At 44.9% G+C, this 18,032-nt stretch overlaps 1 protein-coding gene across 4 annotated transcripts in view; it reads right to left on the minus strand.

Moving 5' to 3' along the window:
- Positions 1-15,583, minus strand: part of ADGRA3 (adhesion G protein-coupled receptor A3) — a 133,055-nt gene extending 117,472 nt beyond the window's left edge. For 2 of the 4 annotated variants that reach the window (XM_055588144.1, XM_055588142.1), the window contains exon 1: positions 15,067-15,583. In XM_055588144.1, the coding sequence (XP_055444119.1) occupies positions 15,067-15,305 (239 nt within the window). In that variant the 5' untranslated portion in view covers positions 15,306-15,583. Of the gene's footprint in view, positions 1-13,969; positions 14,878-15,066 lie in introns of those variants that run through there. The other 2 variants (XM_055588143.1, XM_055588145.1) reach the window with 2 other exon arrangements.
- Between the last annotated feature and the right edge of the window lie 2,449 nt (positions 15,584-18,032).

Here is an 18,032-nt window from a genome sequence, read left to right on the forward strand (position 1 = left end):
AGAGTACCTACATAGTGCTGCGGTAAGGGTGGTATGAGGGAGGCGAGATTTTTGTTGTTGTTTTTGTTTTAACAGAGGCTATGTATGCCAAGGAGAAACATCACAAACAAGGGGAGAAGCTTAAAACAGAAAAGGTAAGTGACAGTCTCTCCAAAAGTAGAAGGGAAGCAGATCAAGAAAAGGGGAGGAAAAAAAAAAAAGTAATATGGATAAGAGAGAAAGGCTTTTCACTATCAAATACAGAGTGGGAGTTTAAGCCTCGACCTTGCAGGTTGGGTACTCCGCTTTGAAGACTCTCAAGCTTATCAGTGATAGAGTGATCATCCTGTGTTAAAAATAATGCAAGATTCTTCTTCTAGTTCTACTTGAGGAAAAAAAGAACACTGGGAAACACGGGCCTTATTTCTACAAAGACTTACTGAGTGTTTATGTGATAGACACTCAGGACACAGAGTAAGTATCACCATCAAGAGTTTACAATCTGGTGCAGCCACTATGAAAACACTATGGAGGTTCCTCAAAAATAAAACACAGAACCACATGATCCAGAAATGTCACAGCTGGGTATACATCTGAAGAAAACAGAGATGCTAATTTTAAAAAATACATGCACCCAACGTTCGTAGCGGCATTATTTACAATTACCAAGATAGAGAGGCAACCTAAGTGTTCAACGACAGTTGATCAGATAAAGAAGATGTGGCACATATATACAAGAACATTACTAGGCCACAAAATAAAAGGAAACTCAACAAAGCTGACAGACTTAGGGAATATCATGCTAAGACAAATAAGTCAGACATAGAAAGACAAACACTCTATGTTATCACTCATTGTTGCTCAGTCACTAAGTCAAGTCCCACTCTATGAGACCCCTTGGACTGCAGCATGCCAGGCTTTTCTGTCCTTGACCATCTCCTGGAGTATGCTCAAACTCATGTCCATTGGGTCGGTGATGCCATCCAACCATCTCTTCCTCTGTCGTCCCCTTCCCTTCCTGCCCTCAATCTTTCCAAGCATCAGGGTCTTTTCCAATGAATTGGCTCTTCGCATCAGGTGCCCAAAGTATAGGAGCTTCAGCATGAGTCTTTCCAATGGATAGTCAGGGTTGATTTCCATTAGGATTGACTGGTTTGACTTACAAAGGGATGGATGTAACAAAACAAAAAACAGACTTTAAGATACAGAGAACAAACCAGTGATCACCAATGGGGAGAAGGAATGGGGAGAGGGGCACAATAGGGGTAGGAAATTAAGAGATACAACCTACTATGTATAAAGTAAATTAAGCCACAAGATATATTGTACAGCACAGAGAAATACGGCCATTATTTTGTTATAGATTATACTCCATTTAAGGGCTTCTCAGGTGATGCTAGTGGTAAAGAACCCATGAAGGAGATGTAAGAGATACAAGTTCGATTCTTGGGTTGGGAAGATCCCATGGAGGAGGGCATGGCTATTCACACCAGTATTCTTGCCTGGAGAAACCCATAGACAGAGGAAACTGGAGGGCTACAATCCGTAAGTTTGCAAAGACTCAGACATGACTGAAGTGACTTAGTATATACACAGCCATAGTCCATTTAAAGTTACAAAAATACTGAATCACTATGTTGGACATTTTGAAACTAAACCAACTATACATAATCAATTTTTTTTTAAAGTTCAGAGTCTGGTAAGACAGAAAGAATTGTAAATAAATAATTCCAAAGATTATGACAGCTGCAGTAATGCAAGCAAAGGATGAGGCTGGATGCGGGTACGAGGAATGGCAGAGCCAGCCTAGCACTGACTGCCAAGGTGGACTGCAAATCCCATGGTACTGGAAAGAGTTTAGAAATCTTTTTTTTTTTTTTAACTTTACAATATTGTATTGGTTTTGCCATATATCAACATGAATCCGCCACAGGTATACATGTGTTCCCCATCCTGAACCCTCCTCCCTCCTCCCTCCCCATTCCATCCCTCTGGGTCGTCCCAGTGCACCAGCCCCAAGCATCCAATACTGTGCATCGAACCTGGACTGGCAACTCGTTTCATATATGATATTATACATGTTTAAATGCCATTCTCCTAAATCATCCCACCCTCTCCCTCTCCCACAGAGTCCAAAAGGCTGTTCTATACATCAGTGTCTCTTTTGCTGTCTCGTATACAGGGTTATTGTTACCATCTTTAGAGTTGAGAAATCTAATCAAATCTTCACCAGCAAGGGAGAGTTTACACTTGGTCTTGTTTCAAACAAACAAAATGAAGGTTAAAAAAATTTTTAATCTAATAGAAAGCCCATCTGCCTTAAACATGGTACTGGAGATGAATACACCCCTAGTCAATTACTCTTTGCCTTTTCATGAGAAAAGAGTTGGGAAGAATTGCACAATAAAACAAAGAATGCTTTTAAGTCTTATCTTGATGGGAAATGAATCAATTTAATTAGACTTAGATTCAAGCAGTCTTGAAGAAAGAGAAGTTTAACAACTGCATTACAGAGTCTGTGTTACAGCTGCATCTCCAAAGCCCACTTTAAGTTTCCTTCAATTAAATCTCAGGAGGGTTTAGACAGAAGTGTCATCCCCAACACAATTTACAACCTGCTTTCTATCCAGCTCACGATAGGAGGCGATCACAGAAATGCCAATGAAAAGCCGACCACTCTTCTAGGTGCGAGAGTGGCAGGAGGGGACAAAAAAGTCTCCAAGCTCCATTATCTAGGGGAGGCAAGATCACAGAGATGGAACTATTTATTCTAATTCAGAAATGTCTTCATATAGGGAGTGAATTTAACTCACAATCACCTACTGTATATTATGTCCCATACTAGGAGGATGCAGGGGAGAGGAGTAGGGGCACAGCTTGGGGAGCTTAGATTACCCACAGCGGTCTTTATTTCTCCCCAGCCTGGGTGGAGGACGTGCTTGTTCCTATTCTGGGGAAACATCTTGGCCTGCAAGTACAGGAGTCCCTCCTATCCACAGGGGATACGCTTCCCTCCTATCCACAGGCCCCCAGCGGATGCCTCAACTTCAGTGTCTTTTATGTACTATTTTTTTCCTTTATATACATTCTCCGATAAAGTTTAGTTTTTAAAGAAGGCACATAAGAGATTATCATCAATAAACTAAGAGAATTATGACAACATATTGTAATCAGAGTTCTATGCAGGTGGTCTCCCTCTCAAAATATCTCACTGCACAAATGAAAAAGGTCTTTTCCATCTAACTAAGCACTTATCACACACTGTGGCCATAATTTTTGCAGTCTACGGTGCAACAGCAAAATGAGCACGGATTCTTTTTTCTTCACTATTTCATGGCTAAAAATTTGTTCTTACTGTAGATCTTCGCAACCTCAGTATATATGATTATTTTTCTTTCCGTGTTAAATCTTTCACCTTTTCACTTAGAAAGCATTTTACAGATTTCTCTTTGGCACCTTTGCATTGCCAGCATCAGTACTCCTATACTTGAGGGGTCATTACGAAGTAAAACAAGGGTGGCTGGAACAGAAGGCACTGAGCTTCCAGGACAATCGATCTGATGACACATGACCCAGACGGCCACCAAGTGTCTAACAGGCGGATACGCTGGACAAAAGGATGATTCCCATCCCAGGCAGGAGAGAGCAAGACTTCATCATACTACTCAGAACGGTGCACACTTTAAAACTTATGAATTATTTCTGGAATTTTCCATCTAATATTTGTGGCCCATGGTTCACCACGAGTAACTGAAACTAGGTATAAAGGAGGATTACTGTACAATTCTTGACTAGGTGGAAGCACCGCTTTTGCTTGTAGAGCTAGCAATCCTGCCAAAAGATTTTCTTCATGCTCATGCCACTGTCATCCAAAAGAATTTAATAAAAATAGCCTAAGAACTAGAGAGTGAGGATGACTGTCATTTGAGCCTTCTTTGTATAAAACTGCATTCCACAGGCATGCCTTTCCCCCCCAATACTGATTATTCAGGAAGAAAAGATTTCAAATATGTACAATTCAACCATTACATAATTTAAACATAACAAGGCAAAATATGGGAAGGAAAAGAAGAACAAAAGATATCTTTTATTTAACCTAAGAACCAAGAATGTCAGTCATGTGAATTGATAAAGAGCTAAAAGCAACTAGCAAATGCCTGCTATATGAGTGGATTTAGCCTCTCAACAAAATCACGTGTCCTGCCAGGAAATATCTCTTGTCCTCATCTGCCCAACATGCCTGTCCATTATCAAGTGAAGAACATGACAAAGGTGTCCACAATCCTGCCTCCTCAGTCCCAGCCAAAGCAGCAAGAAAATAATGAAAGTACTACATTTTCAGATGATGAGTGGTCACTCAAAAAATCTAAGTGTCAACTGGGGGTAAAAAAAACTGCTGGAAACTAAAAATGTACAGAGAAGGTGGCCAAATACAAATGACCCTTTTGCAGATGTGTCAAAAATACATGAAACTTCACTTATAATGAGGATGTAAATTAAAATAAGCTCTTTTTTTTTTAATAACTTAGACGTAGGTAGATACTTGGGGAATTGGGCCTCTCATGGATTCTCTACGCTTTCTTACTATTTTATATTAATAATGGATTATTATCAGAAATAAATCTCTATTTTAAATTTAATATACAATAAAGGATTTAAGGCAGATCAAGGCAGGGGCTATTATGTGTTTCGTTGTCTGCTCCATCTGAGTATCAGGCCCCCAAATGCTGGTTTGCTGCCCTTAGACTCTCTCAGTTCATCCTTTCAGTGCCACAATGCACCTCCACAACCTTACTGTCCTTAGCCCCATGCCGTTGCTGCTGTTGTTCAGTTGCTCAGTCGTGTCCAACTCTTAGCAACCCCACGGACTGTCAGCCACCAGGCTCCTCTGTCCATGGGATTTTCCAGGCAAGAATACTGGAGTGGGTTGCCATTTCCTTCTCCAGGGGATCTTCCCAATCCAGGGATCGAACCTGCATCTTCTGCATTGCAGGCAGATTCTTTACTGCTGAGCCCTCTGGGAAGCCATTAACCTCATGACTTGATATTAAATCCTAGTTCGGCATATCATTCCCCACTTTACATATAGTCACTTTTCTCCTCTCTTATGAATAAGGCCCCAACCTAAAGCTCTCAGTTCTCTGTCCTAAAAACATCTCCTGATTTCCATTCATCCTTGCTCCACTTGGAACAGCCCCCTTCCCCTGAGGCAGTTGTCCTCAATCTGCTCCACTCCTCTTTCTTCTACCTTTTTTTGTTGTAGCAGATGACAGGTGGTGAAGAAAACACCTAGAAAACAGGTTCTTAGCCCAGGTGACAAGACAATCACCTGCAGAGCTGTGAAAAATACCAACTTCCAGGCCCCATCCTGGAACAGTCAAATCAGATCATGAGACCTGTGGCCCAGGCATCTGAGCTTTTAATGTTCCCAGGTGATTCAAAGCAAGGTGAAAAGTCTCAACAGCAAACTCAGCAACCAGGTTACAGGAAGGTGGAAATAACTGCTCTCCCAAACCCCTTCCCAAGCTGGGCTGGGATGCAGGGTCTGGCTCAGTGGAGTTCCCACCTGCAGCACCCTCCACACAAACCTTAGCACTGTGTGTGTGCGTGTTACAACATGAAAATCCTCAGAAAGAACTGCTCTGAGTACTGGAGGTGATTATGTGCTACAGGAGATCAGAGACATATGGGGTGAAAGATTCTGTGCCCAGCAGACAGATGTGAAGGGAAAGCAAAGGTGGTCACTGCCCACCATGGTCTATCAGTCCCATTGGTTATGTTGTTCCTAAACCAGTCTTGCAGATTTCTCTTTAGAAACCTCAACGCCTATAGTAATTTTTGAAGTCCACCAGTTCCCCCTCCCACCCCCAACCCCGTTATCTCCAGCTCTCATAGCAGAGTGTGGCGAAGGAAGAGGATGCAGGTTAAACTGTGTCACAAAGAGGCAGACCAGGGAGATGTTGTGTTTCTGGAAGGCAAGAGGTGGAGTTCCAGAAAGGAATACAAGCACACGCGCCTAGGATAAAACTGGTCTAATAGCCAAAAACAATCACACAAGCACACCTAAATTACATCGACAACATGCAGAGTAGGCAGGGAATAACTATTTGCCGAGCGAACACAAAAGCAAGCAGTTTTAAAAACTAGGATAGGAATTACGAAGACAGTCACTAGAGAAGAGTGATTACCAAAAGTCTGGTCTTTGGAAGGTCCCTGCTGTGTGTGGGAAAGCAGATTTAAACCTGGGCTTGCAACCTGCAGACAAAGGGTGCTGGGGGGAAGCTGGGTGGGCACAGGGGGATGGGGGAAGTCCTAGATGATTCTTACACCAACCCCTTCCGTTTACTCCCTTCAGGCTCTGAGGACAAGAAAAGGTTACCTGAGTGAAATGCCCACTGTGTGCAAGGTGCTCAGCATGGCACTACAAGTGGCCAGGACAGACCTGTCTCTTCTGTGGGCAACAGCTACACCTCTGTTCTGTCCCATCCAACACACAGGAGTTTCCCTCACCACACATGCAAAATTAAATTTAAAAAAAGCTTGGGAGAGACTGCTTAATTTAAAACTCCCTCTTTGGACTAAAATTATCTGCACATGAACATAAAAACAAGCTAAACCATCCATAAAGCATTAAATAATTTATTAAAATAAATTTAGTTAGGCAACTATTAAAAACTCATGGAGCAAGTCTGCATCTACAGCTTCCTAATTTTGGCAAAAAAAAAAAAAAACTGACTTAATAAGTTACTAAAATTTTAAGAATTCTATACTCTTTTTTTTTGGTCTGTTTTTGACAAAAATGTTGAGAACAATGAATTTGTTATGTTCTCTGGGACTTTCATGCGAGGGACTTCCATGGTGGCCCAGTGGTTAAGAATCCTCCCTGCAATGCAGGGGACTCGGGTTTGATCCCTGGCAGGGGAACTAAGATCCCTCAGGCAGCAGAGCAAATGAGCCCTTAACTACTGAAGCCAGTGTTCTGTAACAGAAGTTCTGCCTGATGCAATGAATATCCTGTGTGCCACAATTAAGACTCGATAAAGCTAAATAGATCTGCTATAATTTAAAAAAAAAAAAAAAAAAAATTCCTCCACAGGAGGACAGCCAATACAGAAAGCAACTGTTTTCAGAGACGCAACTAAATAGGAAGGAAAAAAAAGTCCTAAATGCAACTCTAAGGAACTTCACCCTGTGTTGTTTTCTGAGTACTTTTAGGAGTTTTTACTTTGTTGTTTTTGCCTATTTAAAAAAAAAAAAAAAAAAAAAAAGAAAACACCTTTATAGGTTTGGAAAGTTCCTATGTCTCTTTCTAGTATTTTATTTCTGATTTATTGCCAAACCCACCATCTTCTCATCAAAAATTCCTGATGCTGGAGGACTCCAAAGCAGGTAAGAAGCAACAAGATTAAGGGGCTAGGTCATGCAAAACCTCACCAGATTGCAAAAAACACTTTCCTTGTAGCTCAGTTGGAAAAGAATCTGCCTAAAATGCAGGAAGCCAGGGTTTGATTCCTGGGTTGGGAAGATCCCCTGGAGAAGGAAATGGCAATCCACTCCAGTATTCTTGCCTGGAGAACCCCATGGACAGAGGAGCCTGGCAGGCTACCGTCCATGGGGTCACAAGTCGGACACAACTCAGCAACTAAACCACCACCACCAAGACTTGCATTCATAGACCAAATGCCTAAGTCTGCCCAAAATTCTTCAGTATTTCTGATCAACCTGCCAAAACACTGTTTTATGTGTGTGTTTCAGTTCAGTTCAGTCACGCAGTTGGTGTCTGACTCTTTGTGACCCCATGGACGGCAGCACATCAGGCTTCCCTGTCCATCACCAACTCCCAGAGCTTGCTCAAACTCATGTCCATTGATTCAAACACATGTCCATCGATGTGGTGATGCCATCCAACCATCTCATCCTCTGTTGTCCCCTTCTCCTCCTCCTTCAATCTTTCCCAGCATGAGGGTCTTTTCAAATGAGTCAGTTCTTCGCATCAGGTGGCTGAAGTATTGGAGCTTTTGCATCAGTCCTTCCAATGAATATTCAGGACTGATTTCCTTTAGGATTGAATGGTTTGATCTCCTTGCAGTCCAAGGGACTCTCAAGAGTCTTCTCCAACACCACAGTTCAAAAGCATCAATTCTTCAGTGCTCAGCTTTCTTTATAGTCCAACTCTCACATCCATACATGACTACTGGAAAAATCATAGCTTTGACTATATGGACCTTTGTCTGCAAAGTAATGTGTCTGCTTTTGAATATGCTGTCTAGGTTGGTCATAATTTTCTTCCAAGGAGCAAACGTGTTTTAATTTCATGGCTGAAGTCACCATCTGTAGTGATTTTGGAGCCCAGAAAAATAAAGTCTCTCACTGTTTCCATTGTTTCCCCATTTACTTGCCATGAAGTGATGGGACCAAATGCCATGATCTTCATTTTTTGAATGTTGAGTTTTAAGCCAGATTTTTCGTTCTTCTCTTTCACTTTTATCAAGAGGCTCTTTAGCTCTTCTTCGTTTTCTTCCATAAGGGTGGTGTTATCTGCATATCTGAGGTTATTAATATTTCTCTAGCAACCTTGATTCCAGCTTGTGCTTCATTCAGCCCAGCATTTCCCATGATGTACTCTGCATAGAAGTTAAATAAGCAGGGTGACAATATACTTGACATACTCCTTTTCCAGTATGCAACCAGTTCGTTGTTCGATGTCTGGTTCTAACTGTTGCTTTTTGACCTGCATACAGATTTCTCAGGAGGCAGGTAAGGCGGTCTGGTATTCCCATCTCTTTTAAGAATTTTCCACAGTTTGTTGTGATCCACAGTCAAAGGCTTTGGCGTACTCAATAAAGCAGAAGTAGATGCTTTTCTGGAACTCTCTTGCTTTTTCTATGATCCAATGGATGTTGGCAATGTGTGCTTATCACACACATAAGATCATGTAGGTCAAATGTAACTGCCCATATTTATACCTGTTCTTGAATCGGGGACCCAACAGCTATGAAATGCTGACCTAAACTAATGAAATGTTTTCACTGGCCATAAAAGAGTAAAATTTTGAATTCACATCTCTCCGCTTGTCCTGACCTCCCACCATACAGTCCTATCATTGCTGGCATTACTCTTATCAATAAAGAGTGATTACATTACCACCCACTGAGGTCTCAGAGCCCTTCCTTTGACAGGACATGCTTTAGGATCGCATCAAGTATCCCATAAAGTGACACAAGAGCACAGATAAGAAGCACTTCCTAAGTTTAGAGAAGAGAAGGATCAGAGCATTGGAAGAGGCACAAAAGAGGCCACTGCAATTGGGCTAAATTAATGAGAACCCAGATTTTTACCAGGAAAGGGGTGTCAGGCAAGTGGCAAACTTAGCCGAGGCATACAGGAAGCCAATACATAAAAATCTGCTCAGGGGACAATGAGACGCATGCTGTGGTGAAGCAGAGAATTGGGGTATATTATTGATCCTCACAGAGAAGGCAATGGCACCCCACTCCAATACTCTTGCCTGGAAAATCCCATGGATGGAGGAGCCTGGTAGGCTGCAGTCCATGGAGTCGCTAAGAGTCGGACATGACTGAGTGACTTCACTTTCACTTTTCATGCATTGGAGAAGGAAATGGCAACCCACTCCAGTGTTCTTGCCTGGAGAATCCCAAGGACGAGGGAGCCTGCTGGGCTGCCGTCTATGGGGTCGCAAAGAGTCAGACACGACTGAAGCGACTTAGAAGCAGCAGCAGCAGCAGCAGCATTGATCCTCGGATGAAAGAATTATGGCTTATTCTAGCCATCCCCAGCACTCAGAGCCATCCCTAACACTCAGAGTTGTGCGTACAATATTAATAGGGTCTCAATAGATGTGCACAGGGAAAAAAGCCTGTGCTGAGAATGGGAAAATATGGCTACAGAGAAGACCTTTCATTCAAAGATAAAAACCTGGATCCACATGAATTCAGACCACAGCAGCTGTCCGTGATGTTCATTAAAATCTCCCTGCTCCTTCTCCTCCTCTGTTGTCCTCACCTGGCGAAGCAGCCTGGCTAATATCCACTGTTCTCATCTCTAAGCTGAAAGCAGCTGGAGAGAAGAAAAAAAACATGCTGACCATCTCCCTCTGAATTAGATCACAAGGCAAAAATGGACACCACTCCACCTGGGTGGCACTTCTACAATCCCCGGGTCCTTTCCAAAAGGCCACTTCACTCTTCATTCACTTCCTCCTCACACCATCTCCTCACCCTCTTCCCTAACCCTGCCTCTAGGTCTTTGAAAAAATAAATGCCAGGGGGCAGCAAAGCCCTCTTCATCCCACATGCCCTCCTCAGTGGTCTCCCACCCACCATTTTGCCCAAGCTCCCTCCAGTCACCACTTGGGGATGGAACAACCCCCCTCCATCTAAAAGCCTAACACCCCACCTGGCTCCAGCTCCCATCATATCTCACCTTCCATCATCCATTTCTCCCTCTCCCCGACTATTGCCAACCATACTCAGCAGGATGCAAAGATTCTCTTTCCTCACACCAAATTTCTTCCTCATCAAGGTAACACCACCATCCTCACACAGTTCTCCCTTTAATCTACCACAATCTGCCTCCTGCAGCCTCTGGCCCACGGAGGGCACCAAAGCTGTCAAGTCTAGCTTGTTCTTACTGTTTCTGATCTCACAGCATCTCTCCACTGGGGCGCCCCATTCCTGTCTTCAAACCTGAACTCCCCTTGGCTTCTTTGACCAAATACTCCCCAGTTGCTGCCCCTCAACCTTACCAGCTGCACCTTCCTTCTCAGGCCCCTCTACTGGTCCAGGGGACTTCAGCCTGGGCCCCTCCTCCTTCCCATCTGGACACACTCCCCTAACTGACCTGGACCAGCCTGGTGCTTGAAACACCACAGACAGACCAATGGTTCTGAAACCCTCCCTGCTTTTCAGCAGGGCCAGTGCATCACCACGCCTCACTGCAACTGCAGAGCGCCCTCTCTCCCCTAGCTCAAAACCCAAACCTTTCCCTTCCCTCAGGCCGTGCTCAAGTCTTAACCTCTCCAGGAAAATTTTAATACCTTCCCAGGCCTCCACGGCCCCACAGCTCTCTCCTCTTAACAGGCTTCCTAAAGCATTTAAACAATCAGCAGTACAGAATTTATTACTTAATTACAGACATTCTGAGATTATTCCCTAGATGTCTGCTTTGCTTCGGTGCAAATCTTCCCTCTCCAACCAGACTGAAGTTTCCAAACAACACCAGCACTTCTTTTTGTGTACCTGGCACTGAAGTGCATACACTGGGGATGTCCAATTATCAGTCCTCTGATAGCAAAAGAACTTAATATTTTATAAAAGTAAAAACCAAACCCGAGCATTATTTTAGTTTGTTAAACAGTCTGAAAAACATCTGGATTTTGTCCCAAAGTTACTTAACAAATCATAAAATTTATTTAAAAGAAACCTTTTATCTACAATCACCATGTAGCATCACCAGGAAAACACTATTGGAAGACCACGACTAAATCTGTGAAACTTTCTACCACTGATGTCTTCAGAATTTTTAAAACTTAATATTGAGCATTTCACATGAAACATAGAAATAGATTTCCAACAAAAGCATTAATGCAGTTAAATTTGTATTCAGTTTGTGCGTAAAAATAATAAATGGAACGTAATCCTTTAATGCAGAAGGCAATATAAGATACAAGGAACAAGTGTGGTCAAGCTGAGGATTTCTGCCAAACCTCTCTAGAAACATGGCTATGAAAATAAGTGTTGTTCACTAAGATCGTAGAAGAATCTGATGGAGAAGGAAATGGCAACCCACTCCTGTATTCTTGCCTAGAAAAACCTATGGACAGAGCCTGGTGGGCTGCTGTCCATGGGGTCACACAGAATCAGACACAACTGAAGCAACTTAGCATGCATGCATGCATTGGAGAAGGAAATGGCAACCCACTCCAGTATTCTTGCCTGGAGAATCCCAGGGACCGAGGAGCCTGGTGGGCTGCCATCTATGGGGTCTCATAGAGTCAGACACGACTGAAGTTTAGCAGCAGCAGAAGGATCTGAGAAAGAAATCCACTAAGAAGAAATAATCTTATTTTTCATTATTAAAGAGAAAGAAAACTTCAATCCTTGCCCTCCTTTCAACCCCCAACTTTCCACTCGGCAGCCACATCACAACTCAGCTGAAAACGTTTGGCCACAACGAAGGAATTAGAGAGCCTGCCTATCCTTGACTTGTTCCTAGAACTCCCCAAACCCCTACCACCACCACCACCATTCCAAGCACTAGACATGTGTCCTTGACATTCCAGCAACTTCAAACACACAATTCCTCAAGCATCTCCACTACCCTGGGCCTGCCGGGGATGCCCACCTCTCATCCCCTCATTTCCTCCACAGTATCTTTCTCATACTTCTCAAATTGGCTATGGGTTCTCAGATCCTCGATCCCACCCATTATGCCCCAGAGGAACCTCAGTTGCCCTCTTATGCGTTCCTTTTGCTAATTGTGTTCCCTGATATTAGAATGTTTACCATACTGTCCTGAGACATGATGAAACTTTCTCCTCAAATCTCTGTGAGTTCCTAGAGAAGAAAGATAATGCTTTTGTCTATATTCTGTATGAATTGAAAAGTGAGTGTGCCCCAAAACCAAAGGTCCAAGTTCTCACTCCTAGTACCTCTGAAAATAACGCTGCTGGGAAATAGGGTTGGTTTTTGTGGGTTTCTCTGCAGATGGAACCAAGTCATGAATCTTGAGAAAAGAGCCTCGTGGACTTCCCAGTGGACCCCTAGATTCAAAGACTGGTGTCTCATAAGAGAAAGGAGAATATTTGAAAGACACCACAGGGAAGACCACAGGAAGACAGAAACAGAGTGGAATTGAGCTGCCACAAGCCAAGGAAAGTCAGAAGCTGAAAAGAGGCAAGGATTCTCCAGAGCCTTGGCAGGAACATGGTCCTGCTTAAAACCCTCGCTTTTGGATTTTTGGCTTCCAGAATGGTGAGAGAAGAAATTTGCTGTCTTAAGTCATCAAACTAGTGATTAATCTACCACAGTCCTAGGAAAATAACACCTAGTCCAAACCTCAACGTACTGCCAATGATCTAGAAACGATTTAATAAAAAAAAAAAAAAAAAAAAAAAACCTGTGTTGAACTAAGGAAGATGAAGACAAGGAATGAAGATGAAAAAGCATGTGAACCGCAGGGCAAGAATCCAGGGCACGGATCCCCTCGCTATAAATCTATCATAGGAATTGGGCAAGTCACTTATCTACTATGACCCTCTAATTTATTCTCTAGGAAAATGAGGAAACTGGCCCAGAACACCCCCACCACACACACACACACACACACACACCATTCTGATACACTTGAAACCAACTTCAACCAGAACATCAACTTTATCTGATCCTCAATTATAATTCTTCCCATTCACTAAACTGTATTACTTTTACTTTAAAGGACTTTCAGGTGCAAAAAAAAGGATTAAAATGACATTTCAAAGGCACATATTTTAATCAGTTCATTAACATTCAATGAAATAGTTTGATCATATGCTGAAAAGTTATTTTCTACAATATCAACTTTTTTCCCCTGTGAAATCAACAATTTACAATTGTTGACAATTCAGGAAAAATCGACCTAAACTTGAATCAGCTTAAGTGCCACTGATTCAGAAGCCAAATATAGGACTAATTTCTTCAGAATAACAAAGGATATCTCCAAAACAAAGGTTTTCTCCACTTGACTCCAGACTGTAATTATGGGCCCATACTCAAGATTTCCACTTCAAAGAATCTGGCTAAGAAATAAATACAGCTGCTGCCACTACCAAGTGGTCAAGTGTTGGTAAAGGAATCAAACAAAACAAAAACTCTTTTACCTTTTTCAGGCCTCCATAAACAGAAGCACACACAGTTTTCCTGTGTTAAACCTTTCCTAATTCAAACAAATGGAAACGAAGAACAAAGGTGTTAGTAATGAAATCTGTACTTACGCATAAATCCTGCTAGGGTTAATTTGGGTTAAATTAAAAACCATATTTCTGGGCTAAATTAAAAACCATATTTTAAGTTCTTTCACAGGTCACGCTGTTCCTCTTGCCTTCATGTTTTTATACTGGCAGCCTTGATTCTTTTTTAGGAAACCAACCAAAACAACACAGAGGCACACGGCGCCGAGGGACTCATATTTCAGTTCGACAAAATACCCATTAGAAACACTTTTAAACTGTCCCAAACCAATTCATCGTTCAGAAAATAAAATCAAGAGTCACCGGGCCAAGGGTTCAGATAGAATTGGCAAAACTGGACAGTGAATCGTAGCACAAAGTGAATTACGAGACCAAAAATTTTTCTTTCCAGGTGGAAACTCAATCCGAAAATCAAGTCCCTTGAGTTGGAAGGCTCAACAAACCCAGTTTGCAAATGTGAAGTTCTCGGCTTTAAAGATAAGCTCTCATACCCAAGAAACCGGGGGTCGAAGGTGCACGATTTCATCTCAAATATATTTCTGGGCCCTTAAAAAAAACTCTTATTTTACAAGGTGCTCTTTAATGTAATAAAACTCAGCTGGCAAAAGCAAAGGAAACAGTCTGGAAGTTTGGAGATCACACACAGTGGCGTTCAAAGTCCCTGTGTGGCTTTAGTATCCTGAAAACTAGTGTTCGAGTAACTTAACGTGCAAGTAACTGAAGGGCTGGCCCTTCTAGCCCAGCTGTTTTCCTGCGCCCAAGCACAGGATGAATGAGCTTTAACTCCGCGGCTTGCATGTTTACTTGCATCCTCACGTGGCACCGCGCAGCTAGCTCACAAGCACTGCGCCGGGACCGCGCGGGGGAACCCTAAAACTTTTACTTTGCAAACTAGCGGAGCGACGCCGGCACACATCCGCTCGCCAGCCACAGAAACGCCTCCGGCCGAGCCTCCCGGTTCCCCAGCATCACCCCCGCCAGCGGCTCCATGCACACAAAGGCGCGGGGGTGGCGGCGGGACCCTCTTCCAAGTTGCGAGAAAGGAGAAGCAGCACGACGGAAAGCGCTGGGACGGAAGAGACCGGGCGCCAGTACAGAGGGGCGCCTCGCGGGCTACTCACAGGGTGACCGTGCGGTTCGGCAGCGTGTCCGGGGGCAGGACCTGCGCGAGCTCCAGGCTGCTGCACACCACCTTGCCCTCGGCGGCGCCCGCCGCCCTCCCGGCCCCTCGGAGCCGCCCGTCGTGTTTGCAGCCTGGGGGCAGCGCCACGGCCCCGCCGCCCAGCAGCGCGAGCAGCGCCAGCGGCAGCAGCAGAAGGGGCGGCGGCTGGCGGCCCCGCGGGCGCCCGGGCCGTTCCATGCTGCGGGCCGGGCGGCCGGCCGGGGCCTGCGGGCCGAGCGACGCAGCGCTGGCCTAGCGGGCCGCCCCGGTGCCCCGGCGGACTGGAGCGCAGCGCGGGCCCGGTGGCGCCCGGAGTCTCGTGGTGGCCGGAGGACGCGCCCTCCTCGGCGCCGACATGCTCCTTTGTCCGCAGCTGCCGCGCTCGGCCTCCGGGGAGCCGCGGGGTCACGGCCGCGTGGGTCCCAGCGCCGCTCTACGGCGGGGCGGGAGTGCCGCCGCTTCCTCCACCTCCTCCTCAGTCACCGCCGCCTCCCCCGGCCACTGCCCGCGGCGGCTCCTCCCCGCCCGCCGCCCCCGCCCCTTCCCCTCCGCCACCTCCTCCACCTCCTCCTCCTCCTCTACCTCGTCGTCTCCGCTCCCCTCGCCGCCCGGGGCTCCGGGAAGGAGGGGCGTGCGTGGGGACCTGCGCCGCCCGCCGCGGAGCCGGACCCCCGGTACCTAGGCGCTCCCGGCTTCTGGGCCGGAGTTGTGGGTCAGCGGGAGTACCGTCACCCGTAGGGAGGGTGGAAGAAAGTTCTAGTCCAAACTCCAGCCACGGTGGCCACTCTCGCACGCTTCTCTACTCTTCCACCGCAACCCTCCAGACAAAGGCGCCCCGTGTGTCCCTGGGGGCCGCGCGTTCCGCCTGGCGAGCCCCAGTCCTGGGCTTGGGGAAGGGGAGGAGAGCAGGGTTCAGTTTCTTTGGAGAACCCAAGAAAGAAGAGAGTGCCCCAAACTAACAGTCTTCAAAGGAATCGCCTTCCCTCCTCACTGCAGACATCTCGAACCTCCTTCTAGGCACTCCGTAGTCTCATTTGTCCCAGATACATCCGAGCTGGGAACAGCGTCCTGTCCCAGAAAAAGGACCCTCCAAAGCCGTTTCTGGCCTTCAGCAATTCCACTTATAACCACTGCAAAGGATGCATTGGGGCCTCGATGGACTGGCAGCCTTTGGAAAAGGAAATTTCCCTCTGGTATCCAAAGATACCTCAGATATAACCGGTTAGATCAATTGCGAGCAAACCAGCCAAGAAACTCAAGCGGAATCTATTTTTCTTCTAGGCAGTGCTGCCAACCCCGCGCTAACATTCGCAACACCGGGGCTCACCTACCCTATATTTAAATATTTACAAGGAGTATGTCAGACCTTCAAAAATATATATATTCTGTGCTCCCATCTTGAGAAATACTCCTTAATAACAACCTGGAATGCCAGGTGTGTGTACCGAGCTCTCAAATACCTTGGAGTTACACCTCATAAGTGGTAGGTCCCAGCACTTGGTCTACACACTTATGTGACTTTAACTTCCTGTGCCCGCACCATTCATGAACAAGAGGAGCTTTCTGCACGCTGGTGGACACCCCAGCCTCTCAACGAAGCTCCATGCACACCCTCAAGTGGTATTGGCAGCCCTTCAGGCCTAGGAGTGCAAATACCAGTTGTTTGGCCCTCCCTTAAGAGGAAAATTCTGGAAAGAGGCCTGCTCAAGCCCTTATAGAGCTTCCCAGGTGGCAGTAGGGGCAAAGAATCTACCAGCAATGTAGGAGACGCGAGAGAAGCGGCTTCGATCCCAAGGTGGAGAAGATCCCCTGTAGGAGGGCGTGGCAACCCAACCCAGTATTCTTGCCTGGAGAATGGCATGGATAGAGGAGCACGACGGGCTATAGTCCATATGGTCGCAAAGAGTTGAACTGGACTGAAGCGATTTAGCACAGAGCACACAGGCCTTGGAAGTAGCATTGGGAATTTTCAGTCACTAAATTCCAGGGGCCTGGGCTCCTTGGACAAGGTCTAGTGACAGAAAGGGGACACAGGCTCTTAGGGAATAAGTCCCTTGGCCCTGGAGATTTTTCACCCTTTGGGGAGGAGAGCTTGGTTGGTGCCCTCTAAAACGCAGACTCAGGGACTTGCCTGGTGGTCCAGCAGTTAAGACTCCTGGCTTCTAGTGCAGGAGGCACAGGTTCAATCCCTGGTTGGGGAAGTAAGATCGCATATGCTGCCAGGTGCGGCTAAAAAATAAAAATAAAGCCAAAAATAAAATAACATGCAGAGCTAGAAAGGGGTTTTTCTTCACCAAGTCTAAGGTCATTACTGAGTAAGGCCCCTACAGAATCTATCTTAGGCACCAGTTCCTAGGAATCTCTTTATATGACTAAAACTTTCTCAATAGTAAATAAATGATGTCTATTTAACAGACACTGTTGCATTAAATTGAATAGTGCTTCATTTGATCAACATTTTTTGAAAACCAACAATGTGAACCTGAAGGTGTCTATTGCTAACAGTGCAGTCTGAAATAAGATATTCTAGATCTGCACTGTCCAGTGTGGTGGCTATTTAATACTTGAAATGTAGCTAGTGTGAGGTCAGAAGAGAATTTTTCACATTACCTTTAATTAATTTAATTCAAATTTCAAGTCCAAGGTGCTTAGTGACTACCTTGTTGAACTGTGCAGTTTTTGACACTGATGGATCGAAAAAGTGGGATATCATCATCACCATTAAGTAGCTTTAAACCTATAAATAAGCTTAAGTGGTGAAATTAAATAAATTCTTTTGAATTTATTTAAAGAATTCTTATTCCCTAACAAAATCATCATTGTTGTCATCAGTTTTCTCTATAGATTAAAACTTTATAGCTAAATGGAAGTTTATTAGCCATGTTACTACTGTCAGAGCCACAACTGACATGTGAACTCAGAATC

Source organism: Bubalus kerabau, chromosome 7, assembly GCF_029407905.1.
Source record: "Bubalus kerabau isolate K-KA32 ecotype Philippines breed swamp buffalo chromosome 7, PCC_UOA_SB_1v2, whole genome shotgun sequence".
NCBI classification, from domain to species: Eukaryota; Metazoa; Chordata; class Mammalia; order Artiodactyla; family Bovidae; genus Bubalus; species Bubalus kerabau.